We start from the raw sequence: 25,869 nt of genomic DNA on the forward strand, positions 1-25,869 counted from the left end.
GACTTGATGAAAGTCTTCCTCTGTTTTTCTTGAACCTGCGCCAGCCTCAGCAATGATTGCTTTACACAGTTCACCTTTAGAATTACCTGAGTTTTAGCCATCATGTGAACTCTTTGGACCACTATCAGCAACATGGTATCGTTAATTCGTCTACACGAATGTATGTCTTTGATATCATGGAAGTTTGATAAAACAGCTGGTGGTTCTGATGTGTAGGAGGCTGCAGTTTCACTTTATTTTGAATTTGTGCCTGGGCTGTGCACTTTTTCTCCTCTGATTGCTGCAGAGTTGAGAATCTAAGGAATTTATGACTTTCTAGGTCCTAGCTGGCAGTGTTTTTTATTCATTCAAAGTTCACTGGGAGTTTCATTCTCATGTTCTGGTGACAAACTCACAGCACATTTATTTCTGCTTAGCTCAGACTAAGTTAAACCAGCCTTCATGAGGATTGTTTCTTTTACCCCTTTCCCACTGGCCAAAAAACCCGTTTAAACCCGCTAACAATCGGCTCCTTATGGCAGTGGGAAAGGGTTTAATCGGCATTTCGACCCGGGTCGTTCGACCCTGCATTCGACCCGGGAATTTACCGGGTCAGCTTTCTACCGGCTTTTAGTGGGAGGGACACATCCGGGAACTTACATGATGACGTCGACGCTACACGGCTACGTTAGCGCGCTAGTTGTTGTTCTTGTGCGGACACAGCGTGAGATATCCTTCGTCAAGATGACCCAGCATTGGCAAGATAGCGAGACCAGAGAGCTTCTCTTGATCCGTGGGGAAGAGAAGATTCGTCTACAGGTAACGGGGACTGTGTTCCGCTGCATTGTTTACTTTCGTTTTGCTCCGTCGCGCTGATGATGCCGTCAACGTGGGACACCATCAGCGCGGGAAAACGCAGCGACGCGGCTCACCAGCAGGCGGCTAGACCCGGGTCTGCAGGCAGTGGGAAAGGAGTCTAAAAAGCCGATCGCTAGCGGGTTGAAAACACGGGTCGACCCGTTAGTTGCAGTGGGAAAGGGGTATTTGTTTCATTGTTTTTAGCTCAGTCTGCTTCCTCAACCATTCGACTGAATGAACAATGACCTGAATTTGAACTGTCCGAACTTAGCTATCATAACACTTCAATACAGAACCTAACTCTGTCTCCCATGTACAGTAAGCATGGAGGGTTAAAAATACCATTTGCAAGCTGGTCCAGTGCTGACCATCAAACACTGTTCTTAAGTTAAATGAGCTGTATAGTTCAAGAATATAGAGGGAGAAAAATGTGAATATAAAGCCACTTTACATTCATCACTTCTCAGAAACGTTTCACCTAATGATAGTGGGACTTCTGATTTTCATGTGTATAATTTAGTAAATGGCTTCATACAGGGTGAAGTGTACGTTTTTGCTCTGTGACTGATGGTCCGACTAATCACTTCAGCTCAAGACGAAACACTGGAGTCTGAGAAGAATACAGAATTCTCCAAATCTGGTTGATAGTGAGTGGCAGAAGTGATGCGGTTCGTACAGTGGACTGTGGTGATGAAGACAGAGCTGAGCACAAAGACAATCTTATCCGTTTACTGATCGGTTTATACCAGAGGTGCCACTCAGTTCTTAGTTCAAGCCCTGGTCAAAAGCCAACATGGAGGTATTGGCAGCAGTGGTAACGGCTCAACAGCCTTGTTCAACATTAAACACTCGACGCTTCCTCACAGAAGACACCATCTCACCTCGGGGCAGAGTGGATCATTATGTGTCTGCACATAGGCAGATATGACATTAATAGCTGTATTCCATTTGATGTTGAAGGCTTAACATTATCTTCCCAACAGCTTTGGGGGCCTGCTGGTTGATGTATGGACACACGGCTCGTCGCACAGATAGCGGGGCGATGCGAGCGTTTTGTGGAGTGATTGTGTAGATTTTATGACCCGGAGCGGTCTTTATCATAAGTGAGGCTGGAGTTCAACGCTTTTCTGTGCGTGAACTCCGGGTCGCACTTTGAAGAAAAACCTCGTAACTTCTAAGAAGTGCAGTAAGGGAGGACCCTGCATGACTTCCTGTTCACTTTTTTAGGGAAGACGTCAAGGGGTTTCTCCGTTCTTTCACTGCTTTCGTTTCTTTCACCTCCGTGGGTCTCTTTTCATACATTCACATCTTGTGTCAAACACGTCCGTAAAGCTGTTCTCACTGGAATGGCACCTCCTGTGCTAACATATGCTGGCGTGTGCTTCTTCTAAGTGCTAAATCAGTTTTTTTCTTCCAGTTTTCCTCTTCTTAAATATTCAACAGAAGGAATGTCACCTCATTGCAAAATGTGCTGCTTTCATTAATGGTGTTGTTATTGCACTTTTTGTGCCACTGAGATGAAATTGCTTTTTCGTTTTCCTTTTTTTTTTTTTTCCCCTTTGTTTTTGTGTCTAAAGCCTAAGTGAGACGAGGTGGGGGCTGGCGGAGTTGAAAGGAGGGGCTTTGAACTATCTAATCTAACCGGCGGCTAACGTCTGCCTCTCTTTTGAGGCGCCGAGCCTCGGGCCGTGTCACTTGGGTGTCGTTCTGCAGGTGAAAAGTGAATTGTGACACTTGGAATCAACACTGCGATTGTACATCATTAGATTCATTAGATTTCGCCTGAACCGCAGCTGTAAATTGTAAGTAATGATCGTCCCGTTTTATGTGTTCTGGTGAGGTTTGAATGAGGAAATCTTATTAAAACCAATTGAGTGCTATCTCTCTCTCTCTCTTTTTTTTTTTTTTGCGGCAGGCAGCTCGGTTTTCCATGTGATTAATTTGAACCAACAGAAGGTTGTCAAATGGGACTGCTTTTTTTTTTTTCTTCGTTGCCAGTCGCTTCTACACAGACACACATTGGCTCTCGTGCTCGACACACACACACACACTCACACTTTATGATTACATCAGGCTAAACCAGCTCGTTTATCATCTTACATCACATTACCTTGTGGCCCATAGTTGTGGGGGGCAGATGGCAGCACTGGCGCGAGCGTTTGTGTGTTTGCCGTGCGCGCGGCTGTGTATGCAGGCGCCGGCGCCCGGGTCTCTGGAGGTGTAACCCAGCTCCGCATGCCAAGCTGTGCCAAGCGCTCACAGCTGGCAGCGACCAAGCAGTTGGTCTCGCTGGACAAGTTGCCCCCCGCGCCAGGACAAACAGGAAACGAGCCCCGGGGCTTGGCAGGAAGCTGGCTCGGCGGCCAATGGGAGACGAGGTGAGAACACGGGCGGGGGCAGGATGAACGCAAGGGAGGGGAACAGCTTGGAGAGGCAAGGTAGTGACAGACAAAACTGTCAAATGGGTGTGGTAGAAGAGGGAAGAAAGGAGATTATTTGAAGAAAGCAGTCATTGGTTAGGGATTTGCGATCGTGATGATTTTATTGGAGTTTGGGCTGTTTTCTCACATTTCAATTCGTACCAGAAAAGTCTGCCGCCTCTCCATAAGTCAGCACCCCTCAGCACAGAAATTTTTCACAGTCACTCAAATCGTTGGAACAACATGCAGCGAAAACATCGGAAAGTATAAGGTTTAGTGTATTTGCTCTTAAGTCTGCTTAGCGCCGTGTCAAGGATATCGGAAAGTGTGCTTTGGTGCTTTTGGAAGGAGAAACAGATTGCTGGGGAGTAAAGCAAAGAGCCACAAGGTCAACATAAGTCGAGACGCGTTCAATCGTCCTAAACACTTCGCTTTAGTGAACAGCGGCATCCCGTCAGTCAGGAGGACGGATGATACAATCAGTGAGGGCCAGCTTTTAGCGTTTTAGTCCATTATGGCTACATCACCTTCTGCTACATCGAAGGCCTTTTTCCACACATTTGCGGCACATTTCCGTACTGATTTTGTTCGCGAAGTCGATTTCTCCGGGATTACTCTGTGCTGCAGCTCAGGGTGCAGTCGACTCCACGAGGACACTCGCCGACCTGCATGGGCAATCCAATATAATCAGTCCGGTTTACTCCCAAAACCGTTGAAAACAAATGTATCATAGAAAAGCCTCAAATGTCATAAATAGGCAGATCAGGAAAACCCTCAGCAGTGCGTAAAGAATCAGATGCATGGATAGTTGCACCGGTAAATGCTGATTTAACTCTGTTCTCGTAGAGCCCATCGTAACTGTCGTATGAAGTCATTAACATCATGTTAAAAGTTGAGGAGACAATTGTATGCAATGCAGGGTATAAATGTTATGCACCATTTATGGAAAGAACAGGAATCAGAGTTAGGTTTGAAGGTTGTTCTTCCCTGCCTGAAGTCATTTTGATTGGTGCTATCAACAGAACAGGATGCTGGAAAGAAAAGTTTCTAATTCTGGACAAAAGGCTTCCTTCTGCGGTTATCGCTTTAGTTTTTTTTTTTTTCCCCCCACAGAAATTGTGTGTTGATTGTTCCTTTGATACAGTTACGGCCTCTCAGATGGGCCAGGAACCCTGCGTTCTGTGTGTCTTCTGCTACTGTTTGATGACAAAAAGCTGTTTCTCAGAGGCCCTGGCAGTTCTGTGTATTCTGTGTCTCAGAGTTGGCCGTGTCATACAAGTTCTCCTACCAAGGTGAATGTCAGACCTCCTTCTCAAACAGTTCACACTCTCCTTTCACAAAGTCGGCAGTATTATTTGACAAAAGATTACTGTGCAGGTATACATCACATCAGAAGTAAAGCCACCGAGACTCCAATTCACTGATGTGAAGATCACTGAAGCTTGAGCTCCCACAAATTCCCTGGCTTCTTATTTGTGAAGCATTTCCTCAGAGACACGGATCATGTCCCAGACATGTATTGTCAGCCAGTCCTTATTGTGGAAGCAGAGCTCCAGAAGTAATCACCAAGAGAATTTCTGGAAGGAATTTCTACTGAAGCATGGATCCTGTGAATGTAATTAGCAATTTCTCCTTTTGTGGGCAGGTCAGCCGTTACAGTCTGTTGACTGTTTAAGGTGGCCTAATGGCCTCCTTTTCTGTGCGTGTGTGTGTGCCATATTGTTCAGAAAGACACTGCTGCATGTGTGAAGGTGGATCAAGTGAGGCAGCAACAGGTTGTTAAATCATCAGACATTCAGCACACAGCTTTGATTCTTTTATCCTTTAAACAGTGGACAAAAGAAGCCGTCTGGGCTGCCTGACCATGAAAATGACTAATGACCCGAGCTTCGGCTGTTTTTAAGCATTCATCCATGTAAAAGCAGGTTATTGGTGTCAGCATCACTTACTCTGGAGACCAGAGGGGGCAGTGTTGCCTTGTGATCCGGCCACGCTCAGTCCTGAGTCCTGGGTCCAGTCACTCTCCCCACATGGCCTCTCCTGCTCTCAGCCCTTCCTCTGGTGTGCCCTTGTTATTGTGATGAGCTATGCTCGATTCCTGTACAACTGCCGGACTCTTGGAAGCCGTCCCTTCTAATCTGCTCCCGAGTCAAGGTCTAGTTTTGAAACTTGGCCTGACAGCAACGGTTTAGACACAACAAAGACTGCTTTGAGACTCTGGGATGCTCAGGGTCTCCCACGACGCCGCAGCAGAAGCGCTCTCACTACCTTGTTAATCAGCAATGACACCACGCGAATTTCCAGTCAGCCTGTCCATAATTAATCTTTTCAACCACCGTTTTAATGCCATCACTGTTGCTCAGAGCTGCCGCTTCCCCCAGAGAGGCTCGTATTCATGTAATGCCATTGTCTTCCGCATCAGTATAGAGGAGCCATCAAATTAAATAGTGACTCTAAATTGGTCAGATGGTGGCGGCTTTTGTCTCTGTGCACATAGAACAGCTGCTCCAACACCACATCCACGTCTGCTTGATTGTAGTCGGCTTGTGCATTTGGCCTCAGTTTAAGCCGAGGAAAAATATTGTGAGTTTTCATCCCATCAGCTGCCTCTGACTTGTAATATTTTCTTAGTGGATGGCCTCTCCGACTGTGGATATGTTTACACTTCTTGCCTTTAACTGATTTCTTTAGATGTCATCCCAAAAATTGGATTTCATGAGATTATATCTCTGTATTTATACACAGTAACAGCTGCTACGTGTGGCCCGAGGCTGTGTTACGCTTGCTCCCTTTTTTTTTTTTCTTCTTCCTCTTTGCTTGGGTGGATATTGTGGCTCCAATGAACTGAGCTGACATCTAATCACAGCTCGGCTGCTGACCACCGTCATATCTGGTATTAAAGATCTGGTAGCTATGCGAGCAAAATTAGATTTTTGTGAGTGTGAATGCGGCAGCGTGGCCCGGTGTGTCGGGATGAAAGGTTTCAATGAAATGAAGGTGCAAGCAGCTCGCTGCCGATTCTGGCCATCGGCAGGAGCCGCTGTCAAAAAGTTGGGTTTTCAGTGGCTCTTGGCATGTACACAGGTACTCAGATTTAAAAAATGTAACCAAAGCCTCAGACTGTGAATCACAGTGCTAAAATGTTGGTAGTTTTTTTTTTTTTTTTTTAAATATCAGCGTGACAAAAACTACAGTTATTGGCAAATAATAAAAGTTCAATATATTTTGGGGCTCCAGGCAATTTTATCTGGCAGAATTCAACAAACACGTACTTTTTGGTTCTAAACTTAGTGCACTGCTGTGTTTGGCTTTTAAAAGTTCTCACTTAAACATGTATTTATTCCCCCCCCCTTCTTTTTTTGGAGGCCTTTGACTTTTGTTCCCACAGTGTCATGAGACCTCGTTGGTCAGTACGCATTAAAGTTGATGTCCCCACCAGTGTGGGAAGACACACACAGACACACACACACACACACACACACACACACACACACACACACACACACTGTTGTGGACATGCAGCCGAGTTGTTAGAAGCTTTGTTCTCCTGGCCTGCTGCCAGCCTCCTGTCCGTCTGTCTGTCTGTCAGCCCGAGCATGCTCATTACAACCTTGACAACATTCCTCTGGAGTTGCCAAGGATACCAAGTAGAGCTGCCAGCTCCTGTGTGTGTGTGTGTGTGTGTGTGTGGGGTTTATTAGAAAATACACAAAATCTAAATACAAGTAGCATTTTTTTGGTAATATGGTTACATATGCATACACTTTTGCTCAATTTAAATTATTAATTTTTTTTTGCTCTTTTTCTGCCTGGCGCCGTCTCCGTGTCTCTTTTCTCTTCCTCTCCAGATCATTGTTAATCAGTCTTGTCCCATCTCTTCCCCACTGGCTGTCAGTGGCTTGTCAGAAGCCCGTCAGAGCCCCTGCAGTCCGTCACACACTGCCGCCGTTAATGACATCTGATGACACCCATCGCTGGAGTCACCCAGCGGAGATGACTGTGGACCCGGCGCGCTCGGCGCTCCAAAAATTATTTCTTTTTGTTCAGTCAGCGGCGTGTGAGGCTAAATTCTTCATCGCTCATCTGCCGACCAGTTAGCCTTCAGCCCGACTCTCCTCACCTCGCTTTTTAAAATTGCCTTTGTACTTGCTTTCACAGCAGTCGCCATGTGGCATGAATCAAATGCAAATCCTGAAAGTCAAACAGATTATACTAATAAAAAGTGTACAGTGAAAAATAGGACACTGTGTAAGCAGATTGTCAGGATAACAGAGCTGTGCAAAGGTTTTGACCTGATTACAGTTAGTGATTTCATTTCAGCAAGTTCAAACATCGAAGCAAAGCCGCTTGATTTTTCTCATTTCCTCTTGAAGTGATTTAAACAAAGCCATTGTGGAGTCTCAACCACCACTTTCAGGAGATGCTAATCATTACGTCGTTGTGCATTTAGCGTCTTATGCTCCGTTTGCTCCAATTTTCCACTGTTTTATTCCATACGTCTCTTTCATAACCCACCTCCTCATGTCTTCCATGGCTCCCGCTCTCCCCACGCGCCGATGACTCGCCGCTCTCCCTGTCGGAGTGGCGGGCTTTTGAATGGCGCCAAGAACTTTGAGTCAGCGGCTCTCCCACCAACTCCCTTTGACGCTCCATCCGTCATTTTTCGCCAATCCCCTCATGCGCTCTCCTTCTTCCCGTTTTTCTCGTCCACAGAGGAGGAGGTAGAAAACTTTGACGTGTCCAGTCTTCAGGAGGAGGCTCTGAGGAACATCGAGGCCGACAGCTTCTGGTGTATGAGCAAGCTGCTGGATGGCATCCAGGTAAGCCCACGTGTGTGTAGATCACATGTACATTGGTTTAAAACAAATCTTTCGATGTGTCTCTGATTGGACAGCAACTCCATGAATGATATTTATATTTTCCTCACAATAGTTAAATAAATAGCTAGCATGTGGCTAGCATTGCTGTCTGGTGTTCAGAGGGGAAGCTGATTTTTCTCTTCTATTTGTGGAGGAATAATTGCACAAAAAAGTATATCTGAAGGTTATTTTCTTCCTATTAATGGTTTCCTTTCTCCCCCTTATTTTAATGGAACATTCTGTTGCTTTGCTCACAGCATGTCTGAATATCTTAACATATTGAATGACAACCTCTCGGTGAGCCTCCAGTTTTAAAGAAAATGACCAATTATTACTCGTAGTAGATAAACAACCGATGTTAAGAGACTTCAGTTTTTTTTTTTTTTTTGTTTAATCAAAAGATTTGAATAGTCTGAAACACATCCCATGTATGTATTTCATCTTTGTTTTTGATGTGATCATATTTACGTCTAACATGAACTGTTAACGCGATCTGGGAGTATTCATTAGCTTTTTTTTTTTGTCTTTGATTTTTTTAATACCGTAAAGAAACATCTTAATTACATATGGATAATTACATATTGTGTTATTGATGGATTTAATGAAGGTTTAGCTCAGGGATGTCAAACATAAAAACACTTTCAGTCACAGTCGGCATGCATCCCCTCAACTTTGCCACCTCTGGTTAAACTCATATCAAAGACCCAAACATATAATCTATTATACAATTCACATATAGCTGTTACACTTGTGAAGCAGCCCGAGCAGTGTGGGATTAAAGGTTTTATTCAGTGACTCATATTGGTGGTCCATCAGCTGTGAGATATCCTACATCATAATTCTATTATACAACATGATAATTCTGCCACTATGAATTTTCATGTCCTTATTCCATTAATTGTGAGCATTTAATAACAGCCCGAGTGTCATCCTGAGTGCTCACAGTGGGACTGTAACCATTCATGCAACTATAACTTTTCTTTATGAGTGTTTTGTAATAATTCAGTTCTTTAATATAGCAGTCTATCGTGGTTGGAAGTGTTTTTTGCTTTTTCTTTTTTTCTTTTTCTTTTTACTCTGTTCTGAATGACCACACTGGAATGAGGCTTTAGATGGACAGGTCAAGTCGCACTGTTTGTACGCCTGAAAAGTGCAACAAGTAGTTGAGTAACTATTGGGAGAGGCACTAAATAAAGAAGTCCGGCGCTTTGCCCTCACCCCCACACAGCAGGCCATTCATAGCTCTGAGTGGGTGTGAATGCTGGATTGTGGAGGGATAATGGACGAGACAGACGCTTGCTATCTGACGTTGGAAAGGTGTGAGGAGAGGCTGCTTTACGACACTATCTGCCCGTCCGACATACAGTTTCGGACAGACCATAAATCCCACTTTACACCTCTTTTGTCTAGTTTCTCTGCTTATAGAGTCTCGATTTGCCCCTTCTCACAATACAGGCTCCATTTTTTTTGGGATGATATGACCTGCTGTTTCATCTTCAGAGTTCTCTTCAGCAAGTCACTGGATAACACTGCCGATACACTCGTGGTGCAGGTCGACCTTGCATGTTGGTGTCGTAAGTCTTTGTGCGTTTGGTTTAGTGTTACAGTAGTTACTTAAAACGTGCTTTATTACACTTCTCGCTTTTTCTAGAAAGTAATAGAATTAATTCACCGGCGCTTGTGGTGTTGCTGTGATGCATTACTGAGCTGTCAGCACTGTGTGGGTCACTCGGATGAGTTCATCTGAAATTTCATCAGCTAGACGAAGACGCTCGATAATCGAGCTGTTAGCGGCGACTGAGAGAAGCAGATTTATGAACTCATGATCAGAAGAAGCACCAACGAAACCGATAAGCTAAGCTACCAACGTGCGGACAGCTCGACTGCTCAGCTCTAAATCTCTAAACATAGAGGAAGCTCCATGGCTGCATCCTCCAGTTTTCCCCCTGTAAGTCCCCCATGTTTCAGCACAGCTACTGTAATCGCTACTTCCTGGCACAGTTGAAGAAACATCTGCCAAGTCTCCTCGGCGAGGTCAGCGACCCTAATCTAAGCTAACAGTCCGGGAAATGGTCGTAGCATTTAGTCTTTTAATGTATTGATTAACCAATATGGTTATTGTTCCATGGCAGTGAGAGGCCTGGGTGTGTGTAGTGAAGTTTTATCGAGAAAAGTAATAATTGTCTTAACATCGGGTTTTTTAATCGATATATTTCAGGATTAAAGACATATGAAATATTGCCAAGCCCTACACCAAAGGTAATTAATAGGAGCTTGTGTTGCGCATGAAATGAGAACATCCATAAATAACCATCATTTGGTCGGCTATTCATTCAGGAAATTAATCGACGCCGTGCCTTGCTGCCCCTGAGAGAGCGAGACGGAGCAAATGCAAAGCTTCAGAGCCGAGGAAGTAGCAGAAGAATGGAGCGTGCGTCTCTGTGTGTGCTTCCGTACGTGCGTGCCTGTTGTTTGTGCACGCACGCTGGTGTTTGTTTGTGACCTTGACTCCAAACTAATTACGTGCAATGCACCAGGGAAGCCGATGTTTCCCCCTTCTAATGCTTTCTAAACAATCTGACGGAGGCTGAGTGCCTCAGCACCGTAATTAGTTGGTGATCCTTGGTCTGACCTCGTCTCAAACCCTCTCACATCCACTACACACTATTACACTTAACCGTGGCCATGAAGGGGGGAGTCCGAGGGGTTACCGCCGGAGCCGGAGTCTGTCTATGCAATTACATTTGTGCATTACCTTTTAAGCACCTTGCGATTCCAGTATTGCCAGCCGGAGCTGTCGTCCTCGGGCTTTTTGGACCAATCGTGACGCATTTAAAGGGGTTTAATTGCACAACTATGGAGAACAAACTGTAACGGGATGTTTGAAATCCAGGAAATGGTTGGGAAGATTCAGGGAAAGACAGAGGCTTTCTCCCATCCATCCACAAGCCATGGTCAGTGTACCTCTCTCGTAATTTCATGAAATTAGCTGGTGTACAGTGGAAACACAAAATGTTTTCTTTTATTTTCATACAGTAAATTGGCCATTAGCTCTGGTTTCAATGCCTCACTGTTATTCCTCCCTCACCTAAAAGTATTTTGGCTGTCAATTCACTTAACCAGCTTCTCTAATGAGGCGCTGCAGTAATTGGCAGAGCTGCAGCCCCCTCCTCACAAAGAGCATGCTGGGATAAAAGACAGGTTAGAGCGATCTGCTATTCTGATGTCTGTGTTGACAAAATCAGACTAAGTGGATGATTTGTTTTGCTGGAAACATGCCTTCTTTTGTCCACCTAGAACAACACTTTTTTTTTTTTTTTAATGGCTGAGGTTTATAGCAGCGGCAGCAGCATGCGATGAAATCAAAGTCTCGGGGCCCCACACCAGCACGCCTGGCGCTTTCACCGCACGAACGGGAGACCGCAGACGCTCCCCGTGTCCCAGAGTGACCTTTCAGGGCCGGCGTCCGTGCGTATGTGTTAACAACAGCACAGACAAGATAACGGCACACAGTTCATTTACACATCAAACAGGGCTGCACACGTTCGCCACATCCACCGCTGACGTGATCAGAAAAGCTGGCGGGGCTGCAGGATGAGAAGTGGCCACATTAGTCATCTTCAAAGAGCTCTGTGTTTCTTTACCGTTCGCCATTATTAGGCTCGACTTTAAGCATGATTGTGCCTCCAAACTGATGGAGGCTGAATTCTCCACAAATCGTAATGGGGCTGAGTGATAGCTCAATACAAAATAAATGAAGCAAAAGTAAATGGGGTTTCCGCAAATCGGTGCATTTAACCCGTTTGAGACACATCTCTGTTAAGTTGACCCGCATGTTGCCCCATTCTCTCCAGCAGCCAATTAGTCTTGTGCTGCGCTAGATTGGACAGCGCCTCTGGCTAACTCCACTAATTTAACTTGTTAAAATGGCTACATATCTGCCGTTTCAATGAATTTAAATGAGACTGTCATCTCTGCCCAGCGTTGTGTTGTTGACTTAAACATTTCTTGTTAATCCCTGGCCACGAAATATTATTAATGTGAGCTTAAAAAAAAACGTAATCTGTCAACTTTAGCAATTTAATTTTGTCACATTTTCCAGCATGGATGGCGCTCTCATGTGGCGGTCATGTGCCGTCCACGCACAGCCTGCGGACGTGTGTCTTACCTGCGACGCCCAGAGAGGGAAATGAAGTCAAAAAGTTTAAAAAGTCCATTATTCCAGCAGCACACCCCCGAGGGCTCTCAGTTTTAAAGCCAGCAGATGAAAACCTGCCTTTTATGCTAATTCTGCAGATATGGCTTTTACAGCGGGAGCACTTAAATGTATTTTTTTTCAGCTCAGGACCCAACTTTGAGAAATTTAATTTTGCCCTGAGATCTGAACTTATTATATTTCAACACTAGTTCTCACCAGTGTGTGTATGTGTGTGTGTGTGTGTGTGTGTGGAGGGGCAACATGAAAATATATCTGACCCTTTTTTTGGAGTTGGATCGCCAGAGTTTGACTTGCACACACACTGGGAGTAAAGCGCCTTGCTCAGTAACCCATGGTGCAGTTCAAACCCGCAGACCACCGTGCACACGCTTCCTTCTCCAACCTTTAGGCCATCATTACTTAAGTCGTCTGTGCGATTTGTCTCGAGCAACCTTTTTTATGATGATCTTTTTGTTCTTTGCTATTGAGATCTTAAATTGGAGAGCATAATTTGCACTCGCGCTGTCCAGAATAATCCCAAGATAGAGAGTTGTGAATGTCAGACTGATATTTAAACCCGGAACTTTTCAGATAATTTAGAGCACTATTCCCAACGAAGACCTGGACGTCGGTGCGGGATGGAAGAACCAGCCATAACCTCCCTCTAACAGATTATCATTTTGTTTTGAATCTGTAGTGGGTAGATCTATTTTCCAGGCATGCAAACACACATCCTGTGTTTCACACACACACACACAAACAAAACCCAACAGTTTAATTCATGTAAAACCTACAAAGATTACGTGTTGAGCAGCACCTCTTTCGCTGCGGCACGGCTCCCTCTTTGGATCCTGAGCCAATCGGAACATGTCTGCTCATTGTCAAGGCAACCATCTGTTTTCGCGCTGCCAGCTAGAGATGGGGTCTCTCCAGAGTGGGAACAGGGGTCCGAGTAACGACGTCTAGCAGACGGTAGCCAGACCAAAGCAGACGCCATGTCCTGTTCTGGTTCTCCCAGGGGTCTCCCACCGTCACCTTGCGCTGTCAGTCACTACTCCACCTACACACACACACACAGATACACACACACACACACACACAGAAGGAGAGATACGCCAGATGGTGAGTCTATGTGCACGATGCATGACAGTATGTTTGTTTCTGTCTGTCTTGTCAGCCTTATTGGTGAGCTGTGTTTGTACTTACAGTGAAAGAACCACCCAGAAGTAACACACACACACACACACACACACACACGTGGCTTTACGTCTGTTTTTTTTTTTCCTCTCTCCAAGGAGAGCACTTTCTCATACATTTATAGATTGCGATAACACTGCAGTTCAGATCATTCAACCTCCTTAACCTATAGATATCCCAGATATCGGGAAAACACAGACAACCTAAATATAAACAAATTAAATAAAAAACAAATAGAAAAACACATTTTTAATATAATTTTTCAAAGATGGTACCATAACCTTTTGCAAAATTTCTTTCCAAAATTGACCATGACTAAAGTCAATATGTTCACATTTTCCCCTGACCTTTGGTCCAATCAATGTCTCTATGAGTTTCTTTGAAGGTTTGCGTGCCTCTTTTAGATTTTTGTTTTCACCCCATTTTTCGTTCTGCGATAAGCTTTGACTTTATGAATGTATTCTTTCTGTCTCCTGCAGTTCTTTCTGGAAATGCCACCAGAGATTTACAATGGCATTCAAGTCAGCACTAGGCACTTAAGAACATTTCCAGGAAAGAAGGAATTAACTCTGAAAAAATCTTTGATTAATTATAGCCTTTAAATATCTTTCTGGAAAGTTCAGTGATCTCTAAGCTTTGCTCAATGATGCATTCTTCTCTGAAAAGGAACTGGTATTTCCATCACTTTATCGTGGTAAAATGGACTCAGTGGACTTTTGGGACGAGGTCTTTGTTCTAGGACTATTGGAAATGGTGATAAAAGCCGTGTGTGTACCACTTGTGGAGAGTCAGAGTTGTAGTTTTGCTTATGGTGCAATGAAGCCGAGCTCCAGAGTTCTTCACAGACTTTTTCTTTTTTGTTGTGTACTGCAAAGTCCCGCTTACACCACGTTTCAAGTGAGAATGCATTGTTTTGCTCTGTTTTTTTTTCCAACCACCAGAGGTTTGAAACTCATTCAGAAGTTGAAATCTTACATATTTCTCTTCTTCTCCTAACATATGTAAATAGTAAGTATTTTTGATCCTTGCATTACAGTTCCTATAGGCTGGATTTATAACACCAGAACAAAATCCAATATTTTTTTCCCAGATGATTTGTGATGCTGCCATGTCGGGCATTTTGGGAAACTCAAACCAAAACTGGCCGCTTTTATTGGGAAAAAACCAAAAATCATCTCCATCCTTTTGCGGTTAGGCTACGGTGTTGTTCTCTGTGTGGCCAAATCAGAGTCTTTTAACTGTCGCGTGTGAATCAAGTATTGATTGAAAATCCATTTAGTGTTTTGGGGAAATTACACACTAATGTAAAATAATAATGATAAGACAATTGCATGTGTTGAATTTTTTTTTTTTTGCCGCTCTCCTACTGCTCTGTAATCAAAAGACAGAAATATTAGCAAGGGGATGGCTAATTACGCCTCGAATGTCGACAGAATGATTGCAATACGCATTTATATCATCGCTCTGATTATGTTTCTAAACTCACGCACGTATAATTTATCATAATTTTAGATCATCGGAACACATTTAATTTGTAAACACTCACTTGCTCAGCGGGGTTGAGAGATTTTGACTTCAACTGTATCTACTTATCCCCGTTCGTCTCTCGTTCTTTGACAGATTAGATAGCATTGTAGACAGGATTGTATGTATTCACCTCCGCTAAATGAGTGTGTCCTGGGAGCGCTTTTGTTTCCAAAAGCTACAAACTGTTCAATTCTCGCAGTTTTATCAGTTTATGGTGTTACACTGTGGAACATAGATTGTATGAACTTGAGGACATCAGCTATCTGACTGTTGTGACTTTCTGAAGCCAACCTCAGATGACCTGGCACACTTTATCCGTTAGTGGTTGACATGTAACATGATTTCTGTACTTTAAATTAACAGTCATTGTATTTACTGCACCAAGTAATCAGTAATCTTATCGAAGGGAGTACTTTATTTTGTTCATGCATTGCCAGGTCACTCTGCTTTCCTGTTGATCTGAATTATTTGAGACATAAATTGGGAAGCATGATCTCTATAATTGACTTGGAAAATGATAGAAAACGAATTTCTTCAACCAATACAAACAGACTTTATTCTCCTGGTTGTGGATAAAGGTATCCAGCTTTCCAGCAAGCCTTTTCTATCTATCTCCCTCTGTCACCTTATCTATTTCTAAGGCTGAAGGCATCAAGTCTCCACTATATCTGTCAGATGTACTGAGAAAACAAGCATAAATTGTCGAGTCACGCCAAGGGAAAAGGATAAAGTTTACATACTTTATGTCTGCACTCAGTTCTCCTCTGTCTCAATCCTAAAACTTTCTCATATCTTACTTTTAGAGGTTATGAATGCATATAAAACCACTTTTGTTTTCCTGAAGCTTCCAGACTTCTCAGAGTGTAAATTTTGGCTAAACACAAGAAACTTCACAAGGAGGACAACTGAAAGATACTGTTGATCAATTGAGTTTCTCAATAAACACCTGGTTTTCTAACACATTTTGGCATTCTTCAATAGAAATTTAGTTGGAGTCTAAATGCAGCGTGGGTCAACGAGTTTTAACAGACTGAACGCACGACAGGCTTAAGAAGTTCTGTCGTCTCCCAGCAGATCAGAACTGCGCTCAGTGAAGGAAATCCTGCTGTCGCAACCCTTTTGTACATTTTGTAAGCTGCTGGTTGTTTCTTCACTGGAATAAGAAAACTACAATAATCCAAAGTGTATAGTGTTGCATTAAGTCCAGCACACACTGTACTGTAAGATAAGAACGTTTAACACAGTGCGAATCGGTGTTCAGGATCATCACGCTTTCGGAATGAATGGAATCAATCTGTTGGTTTTGCATAATGGAAATGCAGCATTTCTTTCAGACAGGCCTCAGAGTTTTACGCAGCGCTGTGTTACAACCGCTGCCCAGCAGCTTTTCTATTTGCTGTCCAATGTTAGAAATGCCTCTATGGCTGCCAAGCAAACTAGTAGAGTTTGTTTTTCGCCCCAACTTGGGTCCCGTTCAAGAAACAGCAGCCCGACTGTTAACGCCGCTCTTGATTTGATCCTCGCTGCCTTTACCTCTGACAGTTTCTGTCACTGGCCCTGCCTTTAGCACAATGAATTTCTCTTATTTTCCTCAAATGTCTGGACCCCCCCACTTCCTAATGCTGCCAGTGCACATCTAGACTCGCTGCCCTCGCCGCCGAGGCCATGGATGTTCAGTGGAGCTCCAAACAGCCGAGTGAAATCTGGCCACTCCTCCCGTAACTCCGAACAGCTGTAATTGTCTCCACCTTTGTCTCCACCTTACTGCAACCTGTCATCTCTCTCATATAATCACTTTCTGCTTCTCTCACTCTTTGTGTCTGACACACAGCGGCGAATGACAGATCATTGTCCCGTCCTTCAGTCCTATCAGCGGCGCCGTGTCCATTATTGTCTCCCCTTTATCTCGACCTGTCATCTCTCTCTTTCTGCCTCTCCTTTATCCTCACGTCTGTTTCTCTCTCTTTCTCCATCACGCGCATACATACCCTTGCACCGTTGTTGTTTTGGCTCTGTCCAACTCGCTGATAGACATCCGGTGCCACAAAAGGAGGCAATCTTAGTCCAGCGTGGAGCCATTGTTGTCCCTAATAGAATGGACTGAGAGGTGAAGAGGAGCTATTGATTCAGTAAGGGGGGGGAGGGAGAGGGAGCGAACAAAGTGGGGGAAAGAACAGGGGGACTGTTGACACCTGGCAGGGAGAGAGAGGGAAACATCGACTCCACGGCTTTGCGATGCGCGGGCGAGCCGGAGCAGCTCCACCGGCTTCCCGGGTCGGACGTGGTGGATGGACAGATGGCGGGAGAAGAGGAGCGTGCATGAATAATAAAGAGAGCGAGAGTTGATTTCCTCCTGTTGCCTCAGCTGATCAAAGATCCAACATATTGGATTTGAAACAGAGAGGAAGTGAAGGGTGGGTATGTTCTTTAAAAAAAAAAAAAAAATGGAAGTAGAATGACTGAAATAAATAAATGACAAAGAGGTGTGTTAGTGGATGAGAGGGTGTAGGGGGATTGGGATGATCGGGGGGGAGGAGGCGAGGCAGCGAAGTGAAAACGGATGGAAATTAGGTGGAAAGACGAAAAGTAAAAGAGGAATTGCAAATGCCCGAAGACAGGGGGAAGAATGAGAATAAAGTGTCGTATTATCTCAAATATGTCTCAAGGAAGAAAAAAAAAAAAAAAAGGAAAAAGTCTGACTAAACAACAATCAGTCACAGAATAAAATGCAGAGCGGCATGGAACAAAATGAAACACCGGGGAGCAAACAAAGCAGAGGAGACATAATAGCATGTTCAAAACACTTAGTCAAGTCTAGCCTCATTAGCACCACCGAGGTGATGAAAACAGACAGCGAAATGGAGAACAGAAGGTGGTAGAAAAGACTCGGAGATTGATTTAGGAAGAAACGCGCCAGCGAATAAATGCAGAAGAATCAAGAGCGCAGGAAGGGTAGTGAAATATTGGAGTAAGGTAAAGGAATGGTGGTAGATGAGGGGTATAAAGAAGAAAATATGAGAGAGAAAAATGGGGATTTGGCATTGAAGGGAGGAACATAAAATAGATAAATCAAGTATCGAAAAGCAGCTTCAAACTGGAGTTTGGAACGCCACATACCCTTTGATACGTAACTCACTTTTTGGTGTGATTACATAACTAGAGGAGAAAGGAAATTGAGTAAAACCACAAATACAGTGAATACCGTTGCATAATATTGAAAAGGAGCACATTTCAATGTCTTCCTGTCTTGTAAATGCCAACTCCAGCTATGTGGGAACAGGCGGTAAAACGTGTTTTAACACTGTGCAGCGGACAGTTGTGAGGCAGTGGCAAACTGGTGTAGAGATCGAGAAATTTACAACAATTTACCAGCGAAAACTCAGAAATGTACCATGTCAATATGTCTTTGCGAAAAGTTCATTTTCCCCCAAAAACTCCAATTCTTTAGCTAAAGTTTCACTTCCTTCCAAGTTTTGTCTGTTCAATCTCAACAGCTTCACAGACGCCACCTGCAGCGTCGTTATCGGCCTAATTCTGCCCGGCTTTAACAGAATGAAGCTGTTGATTTTTGCCGGAAAGTGAGATAGAATCTATAACTCCCTGCGTGACAGAGACCTTTTCACAAAAGAAACAGACTGATGGGAATCTAAAGGTTAACAAAACCCGTCGACTACGCGGGTCACCAGTGCTGTGAAAATGACAAGTCATGATTTTAGTGTCAACAAAGCTTTTTTTTTTTTTTTTTATGCTCCACACAACAATAATTTCGGCGAGTTGCGAGGCAGATATTGTAACACACGCATGCCTCGACAAATCGGTGGGGTCAAGCACAAAAAAAAAGAAGAAAAAAAAAGACAAGTACAGCCAGCCAGAGAGGCATGATTAAGAAAAAGTGGGAGACAAAGAGATGGAAATGCAAAATGTGAGAGTAGTGAGGGAACTGTGGAAATAAAACTGTTAGAAAAGCAGGAGATTGAAGGGAATGAAGGGAAACTGAGCAATCAGCAAGACGTATGAGAGAATTCAAGTGCAAGGTATAAAACTCCGAAACGCCACACGGCGATTTGAAAAGAGATGCAGGATGAAAAAGCTGCGGCGTGAGAGCGAGAGTGAGGAGGGGGAGGAAGGGAGAGGAAGAAAGGCAGTTGATTAAAGCCAGCAGCTTCAATAATGCAAATGTAATTACTTGTACTGGCCCCTCACACTTGCTTAGCACCTAACCACATTAATACTGTGGTGCTGGAAACAGAGAGGCTCGGGACAGAAAACGGAGCGGCTGAACAAATGTAAAGGCGCATAAAACATGCAAAGTGGAGTTGAAAGGTGATTTAGATAGTGGAAAAAGAGAGGAGGAAATTTGAAGGTGTTTGAGAGGGGGATCGGAGAGGCGAGAAATGAAGCAGAGTGAGCAGATAAGAGCAGGACCAGGACAGGTGTTATCGTGAAGGAAACTGTGGGAAGAGGAAGCAAATTGTGGGCATAAATTACACATAATTAAAGTAGAGCCAGGTTGTCGCAGCAGTGGGAAGCGAAGTTGCATGTTGTGATGGATACTTGGGTCAACTGGAGCGAGGCTCCCAGGACGGAGCGAGTGGGCTATTTCCTGTACCGCAGAGGAATGAAGAAAGCTTTTAAGTGAAAACGGCAAACTCATGCTTTCACTGACACCCTGAATTTTGAAGCTACTTTCTACTCAGTAGACAATACACAATAACTTGTGCTAATTAAAAGCAATAGCAAAAAAAAAAAAAAAGGGGGGGGGGGAGTCTCTTTTTAGGCAGTTGAGGGGAAATGTGGAGGGAAAGTATGAGAGATTACAGTTTCTATGTGAGCAGCTGCTGATGGACTCTGGAGGACATGAGAGCCTCGGTTCTGCTACGCCTGAAGGACAACTGGGACTGGTTATTGCTAAATGACTTCTGTTGGCCTTCTCTTTGTCATTCTCTCTCTCTCTCTCTCTCTCTCTCTCTCTCTCCTCTCAGTTTGCCACATCAGCTGTTCAGCCACAATCAACTGACCCCTCAAGGAAACCAAATCCTCGATGTGTGTGTGTGCGTGCTTGTGTGTTTGGTTGGACACACACACACACACACACAAGAAAATGCTTATGTGTGATTTCTGGTTGTATTGTGTTCTGCCCGTCCAGGTCATTCCTGGAAAATTCAGTCTTTATCGTCACATTTAATGACAAAGAGTTTTGAAGAAATGAGCGATGCGGTGTATGTGAAATCTTCATAGCTCCACTTACACAGGTCATAAATCGGTTTAAAAAAAAAGGGTATTTGGTGAAAACCAAGAAATGTAAAGAAAACTGTGGAGGAAGCCCCGGTTTAAGACAGCAGCTGAATAGATTATTGGAATGTCATTGATATTAAATATTGTGGCAGAACCAAACAAGCAGTTTTACTGCTAATATGACAAGTAGATGGAAAGAATTGTGAGGTTTGTGCAACTTCTTGATGGACCAGTTGGACTGCCGAAGTATGCAGCGGTCTTTAAGTGTGCTTAGCATAGCATTGTGGAGCAATCCAGCACATACGAGCCGGCTGGGATGCTGAAATGGAAATACTTCAAGTGGTTTAAATGCGCTTTAGACGCATTCAGGAAAGAATCATATTTTTTTAATCATTAGAGGCAACAAAGACAGAAATAAAGGGTGTTTGAACCTCTCGACTATAAACTTCAACTTGACCAGAACCTGTTGAACAAATTTAAAAAAAAACACTTATTTTCCTTTTAAAGCAACAATATAGCATTGTATTCGTTTAAGAAACTATGTCAGGGTCTCGGTAAACCACTTTTCCAGCGGTCTCATTTTCAAGCGGGTATTATCCAGACGAGACGAGGCACAGTCGCTATTCAGCAAGGAGATAATAGTGAAATGAAGACCTGGGCCATCAGCATCAAATATGAGCAGGGGAACTCTTTCCAACCTTTCCTGTGAGTGTCTTTTTCAGCGGCGTTCAGTCCCTCTTTAGTTTGCCTCGTCGCGGGTCAGAGCCACACGTGTTTTGTTTTTGCCGAGCCTTCGTCGGCTTGTTTGGTTTTTCTTTCCAAAGGCGGCACGGGCTTTTCGCGAGGTGCGAAACAGAACCAAGAAAACACTTGAAACCTGTAACGGCTGCTCGTCCTTTTGCGAAAATGTATGCTCAAAGGTGAAAATGTGGAATTTCGGATCCTTCAAATATGAGCTGTGATAACGCCGACTCCCAGTGCAAGTGACTGTGAAAAATCAGTGTGAAACACATGACAGCAGTTTTCACAACAGGGGATCAATTTCACAGGTTTAGTCAAGACTTTTCCTCTCACAAAACATCTTTTTGGTTTCTGCAGGTCGTGGTTTCATTGCTTTTCTGTGGACCTTGATGTTGTGTTCACTGCTTGCATTCAGTTTTTGAAACATTTTTCAGCCTAAAATTCTTCTTTTTTTGGTACTTCAGGACTTCTTAAAGACTTTAGTATGCTTACAATCCTTTTGCAGGTCACTGTTTCAAGGTATTAGACTTTTGTAGATGGAGCTTGAGTTCTTATTGACTCTGGGAATTTTTTTTTTCTTTTTTTTTTTTTTTTGTACTCTCCAGGACAACTATACATTTGCTCAGCCAGGCATCCAGAGGAAAGTCAAGGCCTTGGAGGAGCTGGTCAGCAGGATTGATGGTGAGTCATCTGCCTCGCCTCCATCCATCCATCCTTCCACCCATCCAGAAAGTACTCGCCGCTCACAGCTCTGCTGCTTTGACTACATTTTCCCTCCCGTTTCCTCTCGTCTTTTCACTCTTTCTCGAAACCTTTTTTTTCCCACAGCAATACACAAAATCCACTTTTCCTTTTTTTTTTTTTTTTTTTTTTTTTCTTTGTGACAATTGAGAGAAAGAGCACAAATTATGTTTATGGAGTGTATTCACAGGGCCTCTTGTGTGTTTGCTAGTTCATAGTCTGAACTCAATATAAATTATGTAACATATTTATATTTATCTGTTTATCTTTGGTTTGCGGCGAGGGAAATTTTAATCTGTGCATGTATCCACAAACATTTCAGTCGCTGAGCCTATTGTGAGGCGTTTGGCCTTTTATGTATGCATTTCATACATTTCTTTTTATCCAGGAGAGAATACACACCGGAATGACAAATTAGGAATTGTTGGCTCTGTTCATCAGTTTCATTTTTCCTGTGGAAGATCTGTTTGGAAATAAATGACGGTGACATGCAGAACAGCTCTGTGTCCGACTCGGCTGAGAGAAACACTGTTCACTCAAACTTACCGTCTCAGCCAGGTTTATGAAGTCTTGCCGTGTCGCGGGTGGACTTACGGCCGTGCTAAAAATCACAGGGTTTAGAGGAGCCTTTTACTGTTTCACCTGTGAACAAGAGCAGGTCTTTGTTCACCTCTTGAAGACTGGAAGCTGCTGAGTGATTGGACTGTGTGGACACTCTACCAGGCGGCAAACTGGGTTTTTTATTTTATTTTATTTTTTTCTCAACTCCACTGTGCTTTAACACTTTAACTCGCTGTGATAGTTAGGATTTTTCTTTGTGTGTGTGTGTGTGTGTGTGTGTGTGTGTGTGTGTGTGTGTGTGTTCTTGTATTTCTATCCTTGTCAGGGCCAAATGTCCCCACAAGGATAGCAAAACGTGGAACGACGTGCCTTGTGGGGACCTTTTTCCGGTCCTAAGTAGGAGAAACAGTGTTTTCTTGACCATGTTGTTGTTACTGAAAAAAGTAAAAGTGCAAAAACATTTCTTTAGGGTTAGGCTTTGTTGTGGTGTGGGTTAGGGTTAGGGTAAGGGTCAGGGTTAGGGGCTAGACATGAATGGGAGTCAATGGACGGTCCCCACAAGGATAGAAATACAAGACTGTGCGTGTGTGTGTGTGTGTGTCAGTGTGTGCCAGAACTGGAGCCAACCAGGCAAGTAGGATTTGTTTTCACGCTTTGATTCTTCCGAGGTTTCTGTCAGTGTGTAACGACATGACACTACGACTTGCGCCGCGCTAATTTTCATTCCGCTCGGCTGTCTGGAAATGTGTACTTGCGAGTGACTATTAGCACCAAAAAAACGGTGGCCTGCTGAGACCTGGAAGCTGATGCATGCACATGTGCACAGCTCAGTACACACACACAGCCTTAATTAGCAAAGTCGGTTTTTCCCTCGCTTGCCCCGGCCGTCTTTTACCTTTTCCCACCGCCAGCACTCAAAACCGCACTCGTGTCACCTCTGCAAAGTTTCGCCCGTCCAAACTTTGTCACTTAAAACTCGTGCGGCGTTCGCCGCGCCTCACGATGCATTGTGCAAAACAAGGTCCTATCAAAGCGAGCTTTTGTACAATGGTCATGTTCTCGGCTAACCTTGGTGCTGTCCGACTATCCTGTCACCCGCTCTGTCAGCCAGGGGGAGGGGAGGGCTCACCCGCTGCATTCAGATGGAAGGAGAGTGTGTGTGTTGGGGGCGGGGGGGGGGGGGGGGGGGGGGGGGGGGGGGGGGGGGGGGGGGGGGGAGTGTGTGTGTGAGTGTGAATGTCAGACAATGTTGGAGAGTGCATGGCGGCGTCTTTTGGCATGTGGGACTATGCCTGAGGGAGAAAAAAAAATTGCTGATAGGAGCACGCGTTGCGTGTAGTCCGTCGATGAATGCGAGGATGTATTGTTGGTTTTTATTTTAATCAGCGCTCGGCGGTGCCCTCCGCCACACCAAAGGAAAAAATGAAAAAAAAAGTTATGACTCGACATTTTCACTGGATCTTACTCCATAAGTGCCCTGTCATCATAGCCGGGGCAGAGACATTTTATACCTCGCTAGCTTGACATTACCAGCTCTAATGAGATCACAGATAGCTTTTATCTTGTGTTACGGGATTGTTTTTCGCCCCGCTGTCGACATAGCATCTGTTTGGGGAACAATGGCCTCTCGTCTCCTCCAAAATTACCTATCAGCGCTTATCAGATGCAGGGTTATCCAGAGTGCTCTGATAAAAGTAGGGGTTGTGTGTTCCTGCAGCAGCCAGTGAGCTGCTGGAGTTATAGAAGCAAGAAAAAAAAAAAAAGAAAAAAAAAAAATTTCTTTAAATTCCTGAGAGACATACACTGACTACTCATTTCTTACTCAAAACTTAATTGAGGAAATTGTCTAAATTTTTAGTGGTTAATTGAATAAAAAAAATAAAAAATAAAAATCTCCACAGCATCATTTGTCTAAAACCCGATCATAAATCATTTGGCGTGACATTCCCTTGATTCCTCTGCAAGCAACAAATTCATGCGATGTTAGTTTATCTAGATATTCATTGAGCTATGATTCAATTTGTTTTACTTCTGATGAACCAAAATTTCATTGTGTTCGTTATTGATAACAAAGAACTGAAAAATACAAAACATGGCTTCTGCTTTTGGCTGCAGTTTTATTGTTTGTGATGATAAAATCAGCTGCAGCAGCAGAGTCCCATTAAAATGATGCCACATGGATTGGAGAAATGTGTTTTAATGAGAACGTCTTGCTTTTGCATATGACTTTCCCGCTTTGACGTTTCATGGGTGAATATTCGTTAGTCACGTTGCTTTTAGAATCATAAAATTTGACTGATTGATTGCAGATACACAAAATGATTAACTGAAGCAGGTAACATCCCCATGAAGTTGAAAATAACTGCCCGACACTCCTCCTATACGGTTTCAGCTGTGTATCAGCTGGATATCCGATACAAGGACGTTAGCGGGCGACGGGGCATTCGTCGAGGCCGATAATGGCGGGAAGGAGACCTCAGCTCAGTATTTCATTGCGTGAATGTTTTCAGGACCGTGTCAGCTCAGGGAGGACATTGCTGATCAGTCTGTCTTACGACTCGTTGCCCCTATATGTCTGCCAGACGCAGGGAAAATAAATATGTACTGTACACTTCATCACGGGAGGGGGGAGTAAGAAGGATGAGGTGCACTGTTCTTTACCAACTCTGCATTTTAACACAGTGGCAGAGAAACGGACAAGAAATGGTTTTGGATTTGTGCCATGAAGCCTCGGCCGTTCCTTCACGGCGCTCCCCTTAATCCCATTCCACTTTGTAACCTTCGCCAGCTATTCTGTGGAACTCTTCCATCCTTTGAAAGTCATCGGACAAAGATTAAAGAAATGTTATTCCTAGTTCAAACTGAATCCAGGCAGTTACGCGTTACTACATGCTGTTTGACATTTTGTCTCTCTAATTCAGGGGAAGCGATACACCGTCACATGAAGCAGCCGGCAAGTCTAACAAAATCATTAGAGCACGTCTAAAGACGGCAATAAATTTTCAAGGTTTTAAGGATATGGTTTAATGACCAGAATGTCTGTGGTTTATGTCCCGGAACAGAAAACACTCCCTCCTGCTTCTCTTTAGCGAGGTGAATGAGTGTCAAGGTAGGTCTGTGCTCTAAAGAAACATCCATCAAGGGTCCATAAAAAGTCTAAATGTGCTTTATTTATTTAATTTTAATTGCCATGTAAAAAGGTTTTGAATGTGCAGTATTGTAGGGTGTTGGGCATTAAAATGGATGTGGCATTGTCTGGACGTAGTTTCAATGGAGGTAAAGTGAACAAAGCGGGAATCCAGTTCATGAATCAAAGAAACAGCAGTTAGGAACCACAAAACAAAAGGAAACCAGTCGCAGTGCAATAAAAAAATCAGCCGAAGCAAAGTCAAAATAACCTGAATCAATCAGAAACTCGACAAAATATGAAACCTCTAAATTATTCTAATTATAGGAAGATACTTCTCATCATAATAAAAGGTAATAAAAGGACTTTCATAGTTTCTTTTTTTTTTTTTTTTTGTATCCTTGTTCTGGTGAACTTAAACATTTT

At 43.7% G+C, this 25,869-nt stretch overlaps 1 protein-coding gene across 2 annotated transcripts in view; it reads left to right on the plus strand.

Moving 5' to 3' along the window:
* tbc1d22a (TBC1 domain family, member 22a) overlaps nt 1-25,869 on the plus strand; it is a 121,082-nt gene that overhangs the window by 55,612 nt on the left and 39,601 nt on the right. For both annotated transcript variants that reach the window (XM_030113355.1, XM_030113354.1), the window contains exons 10-11: nt 7,971-8,077; nt 21,620-21,695. In XM_030113355.1, coding sequence (XP_029969215.1) covers nt 7,971-8,077; nt 21,620-21,695 — 183 coding nt within the window. The remainder of the gene's footprint in view (nt 1-7,970; nt 8,078-21,619; nt 21,696-25,869) is intronic.

Source organism: Salarias fasciatus, chromosome 17 (genome assembly GCF_902148845.1).
Source record: "Salarias fasciatus chromosome 17, fSalaFa1.1, whole genome shotgun sequence".
NCBI lineage: Eukaryota > Metazoa > Chordata > Actinopteri > Blenniiformes > Blenniidae > Salarias > Salarias fasciatus.